General features: G+C 37.7%; 1 protein-coding gene across 5 annotated transcripts in view; it reads right to left on the bottom strand.

Annotated features, from left to right (window-relative positions):
* The window catches only part of LOC129364101 (AT-rich interactive domain-containing protein 3B-like), a 63061-nt gene extending 43953 nt beyond the window's left edge, over nt 1-19108 (bottom strand). For 3 of the 5 annotated variants that reach the window (XM_055036533.1, XM_055036535.1, XM_055036534.1), the window contains exons 1-2: nt 18787-19108; nt 16190-16822 (exon numbers count right to left, since the gene is read on the bottom strand). In XM_055036533.1, coding sequence (XP_054892508.1) covers nt 16190-16822; nt 18787-18822 — 669 coding nt within the window. In that variant the 5' untranslated portion in view covers nt 18823-19108. The other 2 variants (XM_055036536.1, XM_055036537.1) reach the window with 2 other exon arrangements.
* Nucleotides 19109-19733: the final 625 nt, after the last annotated feature.

Raw genomic sequence — 19733 nt, 5'->3', positions numbered from 1 at the left:
TTTACGTAGTTCATAGTTCCATCTAATTTGATTGTCTATTAACCAGAACAGCTACAGGTCAAATAAAGTTGACTTTATTTTGGACACTGCAAATCTGCAACATAAAGGTGTAGATTTGCAACATAGAGTAACATAGATCTGTACATTTTCCATACAGGTATTTTTTAAAAAACAACAACATAAGATCACTTTCTAATTTTCAGATGATATTAGCACTTTTGGAAGTCATTTTTAATTACCATAAGTGGTAATTAAAAAGTAAAGGAAACTTATTGGAAAACATTATGCTTTGTAACTAAAAATAATCAGACTGAAAAAAATAGAAGACTTGGAAAACTGTGCATATGTGATCCTCATTTAGCAAAAATATAATGCTTAATAGTCATCCCACTTACAGTTCACTTCTTGTGGTTTTTCTTTTGGGATTCAGGAAGCAAGCAGTTTTAGAGTAAAGGGCAAATTAAAATATTAGAGGCTGAGCTGCAAACACATTGCTATTAGTGTAATGTGACTTTTCCTGGGTTGGAGCCAGGAGATTCTTTTTCTTCCTTCCTCCTATGGTGGTCTCTCCCACTTACAAGACTTTGATTACCTTTAGTTTATGTCTGAAGATAAACAACACAGCCACACGCTACTATAAACTGCAGGAAATTTTGGCAGTCAGTGCGACGCTGACCAAAATGCAGGGAAGCAACAGGGTAAGGAAAGCCTTCTGAAGCACTTCCAACTGCTTCTATGTGTGGCTTTGTGCCAGGTTCCAGTCAGCTGCTGCGTTTACCCAAGCGCCTTGACACAGTGGCCCAGTTAGCGCTTACAAGCCCCGGAAAGCAGCCTGGAGTTGAGCCAAAGCAGTAGCAGAAGAGGGCCTAGAAAGCCACTAACAATAGACAACTCTCACTGCACACCTCTACATCAGCTGGCCCCTTTTTGTAGGGTCTTTTACCAACAAACAGAAGTTTTCTATCAAAAGACACTTAGGCTACAAAAAAAAAGCATCTTAAATGTCGCTTTGCTCCCTGAAGTGGCCTTGAGCTCAGGTGCATTGTGTCTTTCAAACACTTGCTCTGATGAGTTTTTGGATTGGTCTGTTCAGTGCGCCTTGACTTTTACAAATATACACTCAGCAGAAATGTCAAATAATTTGCACAGGCATTAAAAACCCCTTAGCATTTTCACAATCATAGTTTAGTGTATATTACTGTAGTTTTAGGTGACAGACAAAAAAGCAGTGCACAATTGTGAAGTGGGCAGCAAAATAATGTCTTTTTAATGAATAAAAAAAGTGACACAATTGTGTCTAACTCCAGCTTTGACTGCTTGCAGAAATACATTTCATTTTAGATTACGTTTCTCCCATCTTTGCACATTTGGCTGATTGTGACATAAATATAACTTAGATCTAAATCATTTCTGTTGTTCTGGCAGTATGCGTTGGGTTGTCCTGCTGGAGAGTGAATCGCTACTCTAGTCTCAAGTCATTTTTCAGTCACAAACAGCTTTTCTTGAATAATTTTATACAATTACTTCCATCAATATTTCTACCCAGTCTGATTAGCTTCCCTGTTCCTCCTCAAGATGTGTTTCTTTTTCTCCACACATTAAATTTTTCATATCAGCCAAAAATTCCATTTTAAGATGCTTTCACACTATAATAATTCAGGGAACTCGACATATTGAGTAGGGAATGCAGACAACATTATTTGATTTGGTTTATTTTAAACCTTCTTCTTTCAAAGTGGACTAAACTGGACTATGTCATGTAGTTATAAAAGCTGTTGACTTAGGATCAAACCACAAGAATGTGCCCAGAATGACCAGTTAAGGCAACAGACTATTGAGTGCAATACTCTACACATTCGAAGAAAGGAGCAAAATAGAAAAAGACGCTGAAAAATTAGGAACTGTTTCTGTTTCATGGTTACGCAGAGCAACGTATAGTAAGGATATAAATGTTTTCACATCTCATGTACTCTTGAAATCACCTGTCACTTCCTCCCTTTGGCTCACAGTCTCTCATTCGCTCTCTATATAGACAGGCAGTTTCCTTCCCTCTGCAGACAAACCGCACAAAGATTCACTTGCTTTGTCGGCATCAGACAATGGTTGAGCTTTTACACCTGACTATTCCAAATGAAGAGGGCTGAGGGAACAACCTTAAAACAGACCATCCTGGTCTCTTACTGTGTAAAAGCTCTCTTAATCTCATCTGGACAGAGCACCATCTTTTACGCATTTGCTCTGGTCCCTACATGGGTTTTGGCCAGCTGCCACAAGTCTTTTCACTTTCTTTCAACTATCTTGCTACTCTTACATAGATAGACGAATGGCTTTCCTGACAGATTGTGTCCCCTTGAGCTGGAGGAGTAACTCCGTTGCTCCTCCAGAGTTACCATGACTCTCCCGGCAGTTTCTCTGTTTTAAACTCTCCTTGTAGGTTGACCACAATCGGTTGGTTGGAATGGTCATCTGGTCTGTCAATGTAGACATTAAAAATATACACATTTGATTGTGTTGAATTTTTTTTCAGGGGCAAAAGAATAATGTGGGTAATGCAAATGTTGATTACAACCCCAGAGTTTTATCTGGTTAAAAAAAAAATTAAACATTTGATATTTCTTTCAGCTCACAATTGTAAATTATTGTATTGGCCTATTCAAAACATCTCAATAAACTACGTTGTTTTTCACATTCCAGCATGTAAAAACCAAAAACTTGTTAATACTTTGAAGGCATGGTACAGTTTGTACTAATAAAGTGTTAAGACTTTCAAATTGTTCACTAAATGTGTAGTAAATCTCCTTACACTGCAAGAGGGCAAAAACAAGAAAGGCAGCCACCTCCTTTCAGTTTTCCTTATTTAAACATAGTGTCAAATGTCGACAGCTGATTTCCCATTCAAATAAAATTTGGATAGCTTGAGACTACTAAATCCAGCAAACATCTTATTTCGTTTTTGTTTTCTTAAATTGTGTTACTGTTTAATCTTAAAAATAAAGCAAACTTTATAATGTATTTAAAAGTAGTTCCTTCAAAAAGCAATTTAAAGTGTTATTTAAATTGCTGGAAAATGAAAGTATCAACACAAAAATTCAAAAGCATAAATAATATAATTATTGTTGTTTCAAAAACATACCTATATCATGCTCTGAAAAATATCTAGCTTTCAGCATGTTAATTCCCAAAAAGATCACAAGATTTTGTTTTTACATTTAAAATTTATATAAATTTAATTCCATATCAGAGTCAAATAGAAAATCATGTTTGGTGTTCTAGTCACCAAATTTATAAATACTTTACATTACAGGAGTTTATTCTCTTCACAATAACAGAAGGCGCATACAATAATTAAACTTTATTATATATAACACAATGTTGTCTGTCTATATGAAAACTCACGGAAACTTTTAGCAACAATATCATAATGTGTAACATGACCTTGTCCATGTTTCACTGCAGCTGCTGAAGGCGTTGGTGGATGTCTTTTTCTCATTTGGCTTCCCCCCTTATGTTGTTCGCCTTCATTAAAGAGCAGGTGTTGAGATACGTTTTGTGGGAGTGGTTGTAAAGTATGAATGAAACTGGCAAAGCTGTTTGTGTGTGTGTTGAGGGGGGTGGATTTCGGGTTTACTACAAACTGATCAAATAACAATGGACCTGAGTATCTCAGTTTTCAGTGAAGGGAAGACTATCTCCAAGGGTCTGTTTGGGAAAAAAACAAAACAAAACATTAAGTTCAAATTCACAACCTTCCAAGTAAATGTTAGGGGTTTTTTTTTAGCCTAATTAAAAAGGAAAATGCAGTCTACCTATCAATAAGCATGCTTGTGAATGTTACATTTTGAAATTGCAGCCTTAAACCAAAAGATTGGCTGAACATTTACATAAAAAAGCTTAATTAAAAAAACAACTAGATTTACAGGAAAAGCCAAGCAGTTGTAAGAACCCATATATTCCTCTGCTTTTGGGGGAAAAAAAGAAATAAAGAAAAAAATAAGCCTTTAGCTTCTCTCATAAATTATTAACTTTGGCCCATTGTTGTTATTGTTCATGTGTCTTGAAATGATTCACTGCTTACTTTGTATTAGGGTTGAAAGGTAAATAAGTTATCTACATGCTGGATGGTTGGATTGCATTGCAAATCCCCTCCTCCACCACCTGACAAGGCATGAATAGGTTGATTGCATCATCCATTATATTATGTGTAAAACTAAAAGTTCAATTCACACTAAATAGCAAGGGTTGCACTTTACTTTCAACTTTTTACCCATCTGGATATACAAACCACAAATAGAAATTTTAATTATTAATCAATGCAGTGATTTCTAACCAATAATAATATCATTGCTAGTGAACCTGTGAACTGATAAGACAGTGCACCCATCAGATAAAGCACAGTGGATGTGCTGCAACATATGGTTGCACAACAGTTCTTTATATATGGCAAGATTGTCATCCATTTCTCAAAAAAGTGGAAAATGTCACCTGTCTTGTTTTGCTACCAGTAATCAACATGTTAAACTCCTAAGAAGAAAGTTGTGTCAATTGAAACATTCACTAGCTAGCCGCTATACCATAATGCAAATGCTCTATTGAAAAAAGTAGACCAAATGTCCATTAGATTACAATGTCAATTATAAACAAATCCACAAAATGAAAAAAAGTACTTTTGCATTTGAATGCTACTATATGTTGATAAAAATTAAACACTGATTTAGTACTGTATACCAAAAACCAAAAAACCAGCAAAAAGACTTAATAAATGGGAGAAAACCTTTTCATAAAACACAACCAACCAAAAATATTTTGCATTGTAGTCTTACAAATGACTGATACAAGGAGAAAAAATAGCTCAAGCTAACTTTATGTCCATTTCATTCATTTAACTAGTGTAGCACAGAAAAGATTACTGGACTTTAGTTAATATTGAACAAATCTGGAAAAGACTGACTGGAAAAAGAAAAAAAAAGCGAGAGAATCACATTGTAGTTCAGTCAAAGTCAAGACTTTAACATGATTTAAATGCTGTGGCAGAGCGGAACCTTAAACAAATACCTGTAAATCATGTAGCAAATGAAGCAATGTTGCAAAGACGTATGGGGCCAAATCTCCACCACAACGTAGTGAGAGACTGATAAGGTCATGCAGAAGACAATTAGTATAAGTTACAGCTGCTAAAAGTGTTTCTACAAGCCACTGAATCATGACGTGGGTTTAAGTTTAGTGTTTTCCCCCTCAGTTTGCCTTTTCCCCATGGATCAGATTTTCTTAAATCAATAATTGCATTGTGTAATGTATGATAAATAATGTATGGTACATTTTATACCAAGCTACTGTCTTTTTCCTATTTACAATTATTGTATTTTGTAATTTATAAGGTCTGATTTGTCAATATATACATCATACTGGTTGAATGTAGCATAATGGTAGTGCAGGAGAGTTTTTTGTTTGTTTCATTTAATTAGTCAGGGCTCAGTTGTAAAAAGTCTGGGAAATCCCCTTTGTGCTTCTTTACATTTTGTGGTATTTATACTGGGTCAAAGAGTATGACAGTTGAGCTGCAGGTCTTATGTTGCCCATGTCCTGGTTGAGACTGAATATTTTTGGCTTTTTTTAGTTCTATGTAGCTTTCCCTTATTTGCACACAGAGGGACCATCACTTCAAGCTTCAAGTGTGTGTCAACATTCACATCAGTATATCAACAACAACCTAATTAAAAACCCTGGTGTAGTAACATACGGTATCCACTGATTAAAAAGAATAAGATCACATTTTCAGAAAACAATTATCAAATAAAAGCAATATGGACAATTATCTACGTCACATTATGTAAGCTTGTTCACATCCAAATCTTGTTGTATCATGTAGATGGTTTTATGGCATTTTGAAACTGGTACTTATGGACTGTGCATAAATACCACAGCACAAAAAAAATGCTGCAGGAGTCACTGTAAAACATAAAGGCTGTGGGCAAAAATAAGCAAGAGGGAGAAATATGATTTCACCTGAATTCTCCACTGAGGAACAATAAAGGATATTTCAATCAATCAAATTTTATTTGTATAGCACATTTCAGCAGCAAGGCATTTCAAAGTGCTTTACATCATAAACACAAATACACAATGTCATGCGACATAGAATAAACAATACATTGTTCCATCATTAAATTTTTAATTGATTAAGTTTCGAATACTATTTTAACAGGTGTGTTTTTAGTCGAGATTTAAAGGAAGTCAGGGTTTCCGCTGTTTTACAGTTTTTTGGTGCATAGATGCTGAAAGCTGCTTCTCCTCATTTGGTGCTGGTTCTGGGGATGCAGAGCAGACCAGAACCAGAAGACCTGAGAGGTCTGGAAGGTTGATACAACAACAGCAGATCTTTAATGTATTGTGGTGCTAAACCATTCAGTGATTTGTAAACTCACAACAGAATTTTAAAGTCTATTATCTGAACTTCAGGGAGCCAGTGTAGGGACTTTAAGACTGGTCCCTACACTGCAGTGAAATAAAGGATATTTCAAACTCTTTACTAAATTTCTGTTCAGAGATATGACTGTAATGTCTTTGAATAAGTGAGTATGATTCACAGGCGCATCATACTCATTTGTTATCATTTATCACTTATGAACAGCAAATAAGTGAAGAAAATACCACATTTTTTTTTACATAATGACAACACCGTAAAAGATAAAGTTACTACTGTTGCTAAAATAATCTAACATACTGGTTATTAGTTATGATTTTATATTTGGCAATTACCCATTTTAATTTTGATGCTCATAAATGTTTCTTAGATATAGAGGAGGCAAGGCAAACTCAGTAGTAATCATTTTTGTGCACAATATCATACCCTGATTTGCCCTGTATCAACAAAGACAGAAAGAATAATCTGATAATAGCTGATTAATTAATTTGCCGTTTAATAGACATGCTGCCCCGAAGTTGTAAACCATCGTTTTAAAATGGGTTATGTTAATAAGAGTAGTGGATAGCTCTCCTTTAATTTTCAAGTCAGACAGAGAGGGAAAAGTGTAGCTTTAATTATTTAAGCCAGCTGTCTTGCAGTGCATAGCAACAGGTGTTTTTTTTTTTGTTTGTTTGTTTTTTTCCAATTTGTAGTCAGCAGTACAATTAAACAGTATACCCCCATTACCGGGGTGAAATGAAACAAAGAATGAAAATATAATGATTATTTTTGTTATAAACAATTAACTATTTACAAATAATATTGGCATATTTCTCAAGGAGCAGCACAGCTCGTCACTTCAGTACTGAAACCTAAACTAGCATGAATCCTGAGGTTTTTTGTACAGATGGCAGAGTCATCACTGACAAACAGACACCGCGCTTGACCAGGGCATGGCGTGACAGAGGTTAAAGGACTGCGGTCACTCTGAGGAGCCTCCCCCTGTCTGTGAGCAGATGTGTGCTTTAGAACTCAGACAAATAAAAAACCCCAACTGTCTCTGCCCTCAGCAGTGGGGTACTCCCCTCCAGCTCCTCCCTTTGAGGCACTTTGGCTTTTCCCCCCCTTTTACAGCCCCTGCAACACTGGGTGAAATGAATTGAAAGATCACCAATGAGAGGCTCAACAACCACATGGACATGCACCCAACCACCCTCATCAAACCCCCTGTCTCTTGTTGGGAGCCCCCAGTGGGAATGTTCACTGTTTGAAGAGTTAACTCTTTAATTCTGTCTGGAATGTTTCCTCTGGGTGGGGCAGTGTAGCGTGCAGAGCCAGACCACTAACCACTCTCCTGCAGCCCCTCTACCCCCTTCATCTTCCTACTAAATTCAATACCTCTATTTCTGGGAGGGGGCAGTGGAGCCACACTTAGCTGTTAAGAGGTCAGCATAAGATAAAGCTGTTTAATGTCAGAGTGATTGACATTTTTTGTTTATTTTATTTATTTTTTTAGAAATTTGGCACTTAAAAATAACAATTAGGGAGATTTATTTCAATTTGATACGCACACTATCAGCAGCTTTTGAATCAAAAAGTTCAAGTATCAGATCAGTGGACTGCAAACTGTGACTACAAGGGATTCTGAATATCTTCCATAAACCTCTTGATGGCTTTAGCTAAAAACAAAAAACAACCAACAAATAGTTTTTAAGCAGAGATTGTATAACAAATGCAAGTTTTAGTAGTTTCTCATTTTTCTTTATGGAATAACGGCATTGAAGTTCCAAAACAGAACAACAATTATTCTGTTATTATTTTGTACAAATTATTATACTCCCAAATAGATCGCAGTTTCAGTGATGATTGAAACATGACTACATCCACATAAAGATCAATTAAATCTAAATGTAGTTGAAGGGCGGATGGGGGTCGCTGGTAAGAGCCAACCAAGCCTGACTTTCAACACCTTTGTGGGCTAAAAAATATTTACTAGGCTAAATAAAAGCCAGGTCAAACTTAAATAGCAGTCAAAAAGATGCCTATGGACTCCATAGGCATCATTTAAGTCTCAGTGCTTTCCATTGTAATGCATGGGTTGAATGTACCTCTTTTTACATACATATATGGTCTTCTGTTCTGTTTTTGTAAACTGTGTGGATTGAGATTTTCAATTCCCTGTGTGGTTCAGGAGATTGCGCAAAGAAAGATATTCCAGGGCTCACACATTATAGTCGCTCTTTGTTCTGAACAAGCACTGCAACAGGTTTTAATGGACCACAGCCCTCCTCATTATTTCTCATCTGAATGGCCTCCATTTGCAGGCAATTTGTACAAGCAGAGGTCAGACAGTAATTCCAGTCTTATTACATCAACATAACAGGAAGTGCAGTAAACGGAGTAATACTAAGTACTCCATTTAAAAGCCACTGACAGTAATGGCATCTGAGACAACATTCGGAAAGAGAGAAACCAGGTCAAGTTGGCGCATGAAGTGGGGCACATCAACTCATGCAGCACAACTACAGAAACTGTGCTTCCAAAAACAAAATACAATGCTCTAGCCAAATATAGTGTTTTTGCACACTGATTGCAGAACTATTCCACTTTCTATTGTCAAAATAACAGCATTGAGTCCATCTGCTAAATGCAATTTCCTCCCCATTTGTGGAAACGAGCTGAAAACAATGCCAAACATTCCTGCCTCTTAAAGCTTACACACAATCCTTATCGATCTACTTGCTGCAGCCGTGCAGCTCCCCACTTCCTGACTGATGTGTTGCTGGGGCGACAGCTAAATTATGCAACGCTGCTGCCTCAACAGACAGGCTTCAGTGCATGAGTATGAAAAGCAAGGCTCAAGAGTGGCAAGAGTGGCAAGCGTTCCCGCGCTTCGTCAATAGCCGATGCCCAATTACAGAGAGGAAACAGATTTTGTCCAACATGACCAATACTGATCAAGCAGCTTTCATTTAAATGCATTCTTTGCCTGAGTTGTGGATAAAGCTTTCCTGGAAAAAGTTTTTCATGTCGCACTCATTAATTTAACAGTTATAAATTACTAGTTGTCTTTTTCTGTTTTCTTAAAGAAAATAAATAATTATCTTTCCAGCCAGGAGTACAGATATTATCTGAAAAGCTAGTGCTACACTTGCTTACGGAATACAAGGCAAGAATTAAATTGTGCAATGTCTTCCTAAGAAGAACAACCCGTCTGAATGTTTCCAGATATTAAAACATATAATGTAAAAAAGCACAAATCAAAATGAACTACTAAATTTTAAATGTGAAATAAGCCCATGTAAATCTTAAGTCTGTGAATGACGTGAGATTCACTAATATCAGTTTGAGATTGGGAGTCAGTCAGTCAGGCTTTCAGTAATCAATACAGGTTTCTGTATAAATCCAATGCAGATTTATACAGTGTGAACTTGGCAATAAAATGTAATTAAAAACTCAACATAAGAAAGAAAATCAAATATGCTGTGATTTCACTATAAATGAAAATAAGGTAAGGGAAGAATATTGCATCACCAACCCTAATCTTTATCAGATTTTTTGCTAACCTCAAAGAATATGCAGTTTTTATTGTGTTAATGTCAGTTTAAGTTTTGATAACTTAAATGGGGGGGAGGTAGCCCATCTGAGCCAAAAAAAAAGAGAACAAAATTGTCTGAAAGTCAAAATATTGCCCTAAACTACAACATGTTCTGTTATTATTATGGTATCCAGCAAATAGAAATAAACTTGGTAACACCAACTGACCTAAAAGGGGAAAAGGTTAGTCTGATTCATTAACAGTGACAACAAAGGGAGTCTTTTTATAATATGTGTGTAAACATCTGGTTTCAGCATTATGTAAAAAGGCAAAATAACACTATCTATAACCACAAACAAATTACAGTAAGGAGAGGTGGAGTTTATTCATATGTGGATGCTAAGTGACAGAGGTCACGTAGTTTTCATCCTATTGCAGAGGAGACCGGGGTGCTGTGGCTGCCCAGCTCATCTCTCGCTCCACACGGCACCTTTGTGCATCCTCTTGTTTGACATTCATTTACTCTGCTGTTTAGGAGAGGGCTGAGGTCACCATGCATACATCACTGACACGAAAACGCTGGTTAACATGTCTGTCCACACCCATCTGCCCTGTATAAGACGTTCTCATTCATTCAAATAGGCAGGAGTACTTTGCTGCAAGATGGATTATTTGTAATGCCTGTCAGTCAAATTGTTTCAAGGAATTAGGGAAATCTCATTCAGTTAAAAACAATGTAGCAGTTTTTGCCACACATAAACTGATACATTTGGGAGGAAAAATAGGAAGAAAAGCCATGGACCTCAGTAAGAAAATTATATTTTAGAGTCATAAAACCTATAACTATTAAAAGGTATAGTTAATGAAACATTAATAAATCAAATTTGGCTATTCCTTTTGTTTTTCCAAACCAATTAAAGAAACATTTTTTGATCATTTAAAAAAAGCGCATGTTATCATGTTTTTTTTTCCCCCCTTTTTACAGGAATTGAGTGCCACATTTCGATGATGTGTTTTCCGTGTCTGCATTATCTGTTGGATGACAGTTGGATAAAGCAGACTGCTTTAATAAAGGGAAAAAAAATCATTTATTAAACAGGAATGTGTCAAATGGCTGTTTTCAAGCTAATCAGGAGCAACAAAAAAACACAATGTTGTGAGGACTTTTGTTACAAAAAAACATTGCAAGCATCATGGGGTTAGCTTTATTAGCTGATTCCACATGACCTACAAAAGAGTTTTTTTATTGGTGACACTTTGAATCTTTTCTGTACCCTTTTAAAGAGCAATATAAGTACAATTTGAGGGAAGATGAAACGCAGGTTACGCCACAGGTAGCACAACTGGGATTCAACAACCAGAGAAGAGAAGTGACTTTCTAGGACTAAACCCACATGTTATGGGGAAACTAACTACATACTAGCTTAAAGTTTGAATGGAGAGACAGATTGTCTCCCTGAAATAATTCTAAAATTAACAAATTATTGACCTGTACAATCACTGTATGGTTTCATTATAACTTAGGCTGTTGTTGAGACAGTGTTTAAAATAACTTTTTGGTGCACATCAGAGTAACAATGATGGTCAGAATCGGAGCAGAAATAGCAATGCCAATCTGAATGATCCTACAATTTTAGTTTTTTGAGATATTTTTTGTATCCAAGGCTCTGCTCTGCCTCAGCCTCCTGGATAAATAACCAGATAAATCTTCAATTTATGAGCTCAAATTCAAGTTGCTGACTGCCATTACTGCTTTCATCTTGGTTGGTTATTGTCTTTGCACTGATGCCTGAGTTTGTCATTAAAAATGTCCCAGTATTACTCTTCACAAACTTTAGAGCTGTGCCTTGTTTTTTCTTCTTACACACTTTCCCATTCACACATTTCTTAATTTTGGTCATGGAAATGAATAAGGTCATCATTAGACAAGTTTGTGCACAAATAAAAAAGGAAAGTCAGGGAGAGAAGGCACTATGCAGCTTTGTTAAATACACATAACAAATTTTAATCACCTAATTGTTCTGGATAACATCAGGACCTAAACTTTTTCTAATTATGGGTTGCGAGGCTTCAGCACCATGGTGATGTCTCTTGACAGCATTCATCCACCAAGTGTTTTAGATAAAAGTCTCCATCCAGTGTGACAGGTTACATGAGACACACACTGACATGTCAAAGAGTTAATCTATAGAAATCTCCCTTTAGTGAGTCATTCTATCTGTCCTTTGTCTTTCAGAATACTGCAAATGTCCTTTTCTAAAATTTTAGATAGTCTGTATTTGTGGCACCTGTCAGGCTTGACTGTGGTCCTTCAAAGACAATAACAAAAAACAAAACAAAACAAAAAAGAAAATAAAAAAATAAACACACAAGCACACACTTCCCCTGCCTATACGGATCCCCTCCCCCTACAGCGGTGCAACCTGAAACTGCCTGAAGAGATGAGCCGTCATTAAATACTGCAGAGCTGACATAATGACAGGAAAGATAAAAGAGAGGAAACAAAAAAAGACCAGACCAATTCTCTTCCCATAATGCCGCCCCCAACCCCCAGGCTCTGGCCACCTCTCCTAATAAAAGACGCCAGGCCACACATAGGACACTGGTCAGCTACAAGTTGGCTGTTACAATCTACTGTTCAGGAGACGCTCAAACCCTAGAAAGCAAAATAACCTAGTATTTGACCTCAAGGGAAACAGTAACCAGTTCGACCAATTTTGTGGAACTTGGTTTCCTTTAAACTCTCTGAACTAAAGGAGTACCATGACCTGTTTTCTATTGTCCAAAGCTAAATTTGGAAATGTGGTTAAGGGCAGTTATCTTTAGCCCCAAGACCTCTACTTGCATTCATAAATATTAATCTCTCTGTGCCTGCCGCCAAGTATGCATGGACAACATGCCCACATGGATAAACACACCATAAGCAACTGGCCCAAAAATAATAGTTTGCAAAACTGGGGCCATGGATCAGATGCCAGGGCTAAAGTTTGTGACAGCTTTTATTTTTTATGTTGACAGAAGTCACAACAGGTACATTAGTTGAATTATCTAAAGTGTTTTGTTTTACCAGTCTGGATGGAACAATTCAAAAATGTTCAAATCTTTTACTCTGAAAGAAAAAGATTTTATACGTGTACATTTCTTTAAAAAAGTTCTAATTTTTGTTGCAAGTCCAAGATTTGTGTCTACTTTGACAAGCCTTTCTAAACAGGAAACACACTAATCAGTCTGCCAGTAAACAAAATTGAGTAATTTTCCCATTGCTTAGCTCTGATCGGCAATAGGTTGCATAAAAAAATGTCCTCTGCTCATTGAATGCAAAACCTCCCCGCCCCCACGAAAACACATTTTTCCTTCTTTTTAAAGAAAAAAATAACAACAAAAATTACTATTACCGAATGGGAGCCTGACTGGTCTATTCTTAGTCTCTGGCGAATTTGTGCAAAATAGAATGCCATTGTTTCCAGGATGTTTCATTTCACACTCATCATCGGGTGTTTTGTTCTTTTGTAAAAAAGGAAAAGTGTTGACAGAGTAGATTTTTTTTTAAATTAAAAACAATGTGTATTTGTGTAGTATTGTAGTTTATTTCTGCAAAGAATTCTTCCTTTACGCACAATAAAAAAAAGTGCAGTCTTTCTTGTGCAATAATGGCATTATTATTCAGTTGTGACAGGAGTGCAAACCTGCAGTTATCCATGAGATGAGATCTAGTTCACATTAAATATCAAAAGTCCAGGTCAAAGAATTCAGAAAACTCACAATTGCTGGCTTATGAGTGAAGCAAAAAGTTTTATTTCACTTTCACAGCAATTGAACACCTGCATGTAACTGCAAAGTTTGCATCTCAACCTCAGACAATGGGCTTGAACAAGTGGAGTTGGCATTAGAGAAGCAACAAATGACAGCAATATGGATATAATAGTGCAATGTTCATGCAATTCCCCACTTCACACCTACTCGTCAACTTGGCTCCATGACTACCTTCACTGGCAGCGCAGAGCCAATGACGGCTCAGTTCTTTAACGAGTCACACTGAGATGACAAGGAGTCTTCTCTGGCCAAGCTTGAATGCATCTTTTTGTAAAGAGGCATAAAAAAAAGCTTGGATGTAATATTTTTTGGGGAGGCTGAGACAGACGGGACATTCCCCTGTGATGACCTTGAATGAAAAAAATAAATAAAAATACTAGTTTCATAGTATTTACACAAAAATTCACCTATGTGAAAATATCAGAAACATTTATTTTAACTTCTTTATACAAATCATATAGAGTAAACATCTTAAAAATGTTGTATTACTTGTATTGTGGTTAATGTGAAGAATATTACAATTCTGTCGTATTATAGAGCAACACTTGGTATTAGCTGGTTCACAAAACATGACTGCATGCCGTTTACAATTACAAACATGTCAGAAACTAAGATAAGAGTTACTGCATCTTTTTTCACCACAACAGTAACAATATGGATCACCACATGTTTTTTGGTGATCCCTAAAAACATTTAAAATTAGGATTGTTACTTTATATACTTTTTCACACCATTGATGCAGTGAGGGAATAAACATATTTGAAACTATGATTGAATCTAAATATTGTTTTCTCTTTAGTAATACAACTGTCATTTAATGTAACCTTAAAGTAGCCTGCATGATAAAGGATGGGTTCTATTTTTAAAAGAATATTTTTTTGTTTTTTGGGATTTGACCTAAAATGATTCTTCTTCCTGTAGGGTTTGAAATCCTATTAATACAAGACCTTAAAGTGTGTCAGAATGACCAGAGTTTTCTTTGGATGCATGAAGTAAAGTGCCGCAGCGATGTCCAGCACTCACTTGTTTTCATGCACAGCCTATCAACTTGCTGAAAAAAGGCTACTATATGTTCACCAAACTAACAAAAAAGGCACATTTAACCATTTGGACATAATTCTTTTGCAGAACCAAACAGCAAAACTTATATCTGTAGGCTTGCTAACCGAGCAGGAAGGTAAACTAATTAACAAGCTAATATAAAGTCATTACACTTCCATTGTTACTATAAAAATAGCAGAATAGAAAAATGTACATTTCACATGATAGAAGCAATACTAAGTGTTTGTTTTATGTTTTTCCTCAAGTGTTGAAATAACAGTAATAAATGTAACAGATTTGTTAGATTACTTTTAAGAACAGTTGTAATAATCTTTTTGTTTTAACTCAAATTTGGATCAAACTCGGATTGCTCATTGAGTGTTCCAAAATATTATGACAACATGATATTTTTACAGAGTTATCATGCACTTAATACATGATTCCAGGCACTGCGTCCCTGAAACCATCTGTTTCCCCAGTGAAATAAATGGCCACTGCCTTTAAATAGATAATAAAATAGAAGTACATGAGAGCCAAATCATCCTAGCCCACTGTCCAATCACATGTCTTGTTGCACTTTCCACTTCTGCACAGCTACAGCTTTTTATCTCACTTACAGGCTCGTGAGCTCCGTGTTTAACCTGCTCCGTCTGTAGCTATGATGTTAAACCACATGGCGCTTGGCTCGGTTCCCTCCTGACATGTCAGTGTTCTGTAACACGGTGCCGAGGCAATATTTACCTTCAAGGGAAAGTTCACTTGGCACACAGCCGAACCTTTTGGGGTGGCTGCTACTGTGTACTACATCCAACCTTTCCACCCACCCAAAATCATCAAGCTGACCCAGGCAGCCACCCACAGCCTCACAGCAGCAGCACTGCCCCGCCTGACTCCGCTGCTTGGACCAGAGCCAAACCAGAGCCAAACCAGAGCCCAAGCAAAGCGCCAAGAGGGACAAAGAGCAAGATACACACACTCAAAATCTGAGTGCAGGAGGAGAAAACTGGCGAGCGTGAACACATTGCACCTCGGCCTGGCGGTCTGCCAACACTCACTCAAGAGGCTCTTTTTTTTTTTTTTACCCACCACAAAAGCCAATCGGCGGTCAACCCCCTGTAGAGATTTGAAGTGTTTTACAAAGATACTCCCGGAGCAGTGCACGATGCAGTCAAGATTAAGCTGTCTTTGCCAGCAGGAGGGTTAGCAGAGAAATCACACTAAGCTCACAGAATTTAACAAAAGACAGGAACATGTTAAGAGAGCTAATATTATCAGAGGAAACACAATATTTAGAGGACATGACTAGGAAAAGAGCAAAACACAATTTGCAGTCAAGAAAGATTAAATAGAAAATGCATCGTAGCATCAGGAGCCACAGAGAGGAAGGAACTAACCTGTCTGAAGTGGTCATCGAATCCCCAGTCGGCCTGTCCATTAGGAGAGGCAGATGAGTTTGGTCCTGCAGGGGACATGCCCTCATCAGGTTCCTGCTTCACTCTAACAGGTGGGGAGGCAGCTCTCTGGGGGGCCGACATGGAGTAGCCTGCGAACGGACGGGCTGGGATGCGGGAGGCATTCTGTTGCAGAGCCAGGGTCTGCTTGCGGAGAAACTCCAGGCCGCTGGCGTTTCCCTCATCCTCGTCGCTGCCCTCGTCCCCCTCCATCATCTCGTTGTCGTCATCCTCATCCCCCGAATCCCGGCCTCTGTCCTCATCCTCCTCTCTTTCCGAGTCCACGCTGCTCTGATTGGACACCCGAGGAGGCAAGCCGGCTGCAGGAACGCCTCCAGCCAAGCCTTTGCCCATGAAGCTTGCCCCGGAAGCCCGGGCTGCAGCCAGTATGGCCTGCTGGGCTGCAACCTGCTGAGCGTACATGATGTGGGCCTCTCGCAGCTTCCGTTCCTTCCTCTCCATTTCTAGACGGGCCTGCTGCTGGCGCTGGAGCTGCTCCATCACTGCCTCCAGCTTCATTCCCCCTGTAGAGGTGCTCTGTGGAAAAGCCACACTGGGCTCCTGAGACATGCTTGGCTGTGGAGGGAAGAGAAAGAACCATAAAGTACAGATAAATAAAGCTACTCTCTCTGTAAAGATACTCTAGCAACACATTTGCATATATAAAACACATTTCTAAATAACCAAACAACATGTTTTCAGGGTTCAAACCGGGTTCAAAATAAATAAATAAAAGAATAATAAATCCAGGACATTATGCGCTAGATTCTATATTAAAATATTTCCACTCTTATCCTTTTATATATATATATTATATATATATATATATATATATATATATATAATATATATATATATATATATATATATATATATCTATATATATATACTCAAATAGTGTAAATGCACACACACTCTAAATAAAGGAAACCAACAACTAAGCAGATTACAATAAACCAGGTATTAATATGACTGATACAGGCAACAAATTCATTTTTAAATAGAAAACAGCACAGAGGCGGCAGATAAATATTGACTGCAATGACTCTTAGGACTCGGGCTCCACGTAAATTTGTCACAGAATCTTTACCCATGAACAATTTCTCTCAGTTATTTTGTTGAACAAGTCTGACATATAATTTTATTTTATTAAAATAGGATTTAAAATTGTATTTTCACTTATTTTGGGCTATTTATTATCCCGCTGTGAAGCACTTTATGAAGTGTTTCTTCTTTTTCATTATGTAGTTGAGGATTTTCATGATTCCCGCTGACTTTTGGAAATTTGATAAATTATGATCCTTGATCAAACCAAGACAATGTTAAGTGACGTCCTGCTGATATTATTTACTGAATTCATAGCCACATTTCCCTACATATATGAGCAGATAATAGAAAATGACTCGAGTGATTTTGAAAAATTGTTTTCCAATCCCAGGGTTGACACTTGACAAGGGTACTGGTCATTTATCCCTCTTACCCACTCAGCATTGGCTATTTTTTTATTTCAAATTCATGCGAGGAGGTGTTTTGTACCCGTTTTGACAACAAATGATTTCCAATGCTTTTTATGCAAATTGGAAGGTCTTCTAAAAGGAAATATGATTATAAATCTCCAATATTTTCTAGCAGCAGAAGGTCACACGGGTTTGCTATTTTGATTTGATCAGTTGTTGCGTTTCCAGTCATCTGGCCCAAATTGAGATTAGAACCAAAACTCAGAGGAAATAAGACGTCATAAAAGATTATAAAATCCAACTGAATTAAACTATAGGTGAGCGCAATAATCCACACACTTAACATAAACACTCATCTATAATAAAATAAATACATAATATATAGATAAGCAATTTCTTCAAAGACAAGAAGAATAAATGGGGGTCACCTTACCAGGACGCCCACCTTTCCGAGCCTAAATAGTCAAGCAAAATTTAAAACGTAGGAAATGGCAAGAAGGTAAAATGACCAGAACCTGGACTGGTATTGGAAGTGGACGATCGTTAAAGAGAGGGATGGACACAAACTTGGCATAATAAATTAAACTATAATCACGCTATACCAATGTGAAAACTGTCCCCAATTAGGTTCTAGCTTTTGATCAACATTATTTTCAATAGCAAACAACCACAAAAGTGGGGGGCAAAACAGACGTACAGTTAAAGCACCTCCTCCGTATTAGAGCGTGCTGGCTGCCACATCCTCAAAATAACGTGGATAACATGAGATAAGGAGGAGATAACATGCAAACATGCCAAGTCAGCCAACTTGCGCTTTTTTTTTTTTTTTTTAGGAGAATACAAATAAAAATAAAAATTGCAGCAGCTGCAATAATAAAAACGAATGAAAAGTAACCAGCTCTAAAGGTCATGTTACCTCTCCAAACTTTGCTCTCCTTTTTCTTTGGGAAACTACGCGATCAGCAGCCTCCTCCTCTCGGCAAGCGTGAATAAAAGCGTAAAAACGAACTGTCGGGGGGCTTTTTCAGCTCGCTGCCAGGTCAGAGAAGAGCAGAGCCACAAACAAGCACAGCCACCACTCACCATTTGCGCCTTGCTGCTGCTGGAGTTGTCCACCATCCCTCTTTCCTTGGGGTTTTATCCTTCTTCCCTCGTTTCTGGCACTCGTTCAAACACTTGTAAACACACACGCATGCGCGCGTGCACGCCCCTCAGATTCCGACTGATCCGCCGGGAGAAGGAGAAAAAGGAGCAATCCGACGTTTTCTCCTGGGCCAGTTCTCCAGGTTTGCCCGTGTTTCTGTCCGGTTTTTCCACCGCTTTCGTAAAATTCGTGATTTCCTCCTTTAATAGATAAGGGAGCAGGGTGGTAAATGACCCAATCTCATACCTCGAAAAGCGCTGAGGTAACTCCCTGTCGTTTTTCTTTTTTTTTTTCCTCCAGTGGAGTTGACACCCCCCTCGCATGGCGCACACCAGCGTTAGGCCCGCCCAACGACAGCAACAAGTATTTCGACTTAATTAAATTAATACATGCTTTTTATCTGACAGTAATTTCATTATTCCTCAACGGATTGAGGATTACAAAGAACATGTTCGCGGTTATTGCGAAAACGTCATAAGTATGTTTTTTTTTTTTAGTAAATCGAAATAAAAACACAGGTATTGATCGTCGCGTGTATATTTTTAAAGCCGAAGTGAATACATTTTTACATTTCAGGGCGTATACTGTATATGCACAATTTACACATTTTGCTTCTGTAGCATAAAAATCTTTCAATGGAGATGTTATAAAAACTTGGTGGAATATGTTTACCTCAACAGGTAGTTCAAGCAGCACAGCTCTATGCTGCCCCCTTCCGGAAATGAATGTCGGTAAGTCGATTTAAAAAGTGAAACTCATGTCCGTGTCAAACTCCAGTCCTCAAGGGCCACTGGCCTGCAGTTTTTAGATGCGCCACAGGTCGAAAACACTGGAATGAAATAGCTTAATGACCTACTTCTTGTATAGAGCCCTGCTTATGACTTAA

This window comes from Poeciliopsis prolifica, unplaced genomic scaffold (genome assembly GCF_027474105.1).
Source record: "Poeciliopsis prolifica strain line A6 unplaced genomic scaffold, Auburn_PproV2 SCAFFOLD011, whole genome shotgun sequence".
Lineage (NCBI taxonomy): Eukaryota > Metazoa > Chordata > Actinopteri > Cyprinodontiformes > Poeciliidae > Poeciliopsis > Poeciliopsis prolifica.
This window is presented reverse-complemented; position numbering and strand designations above follow the sequence as displayed.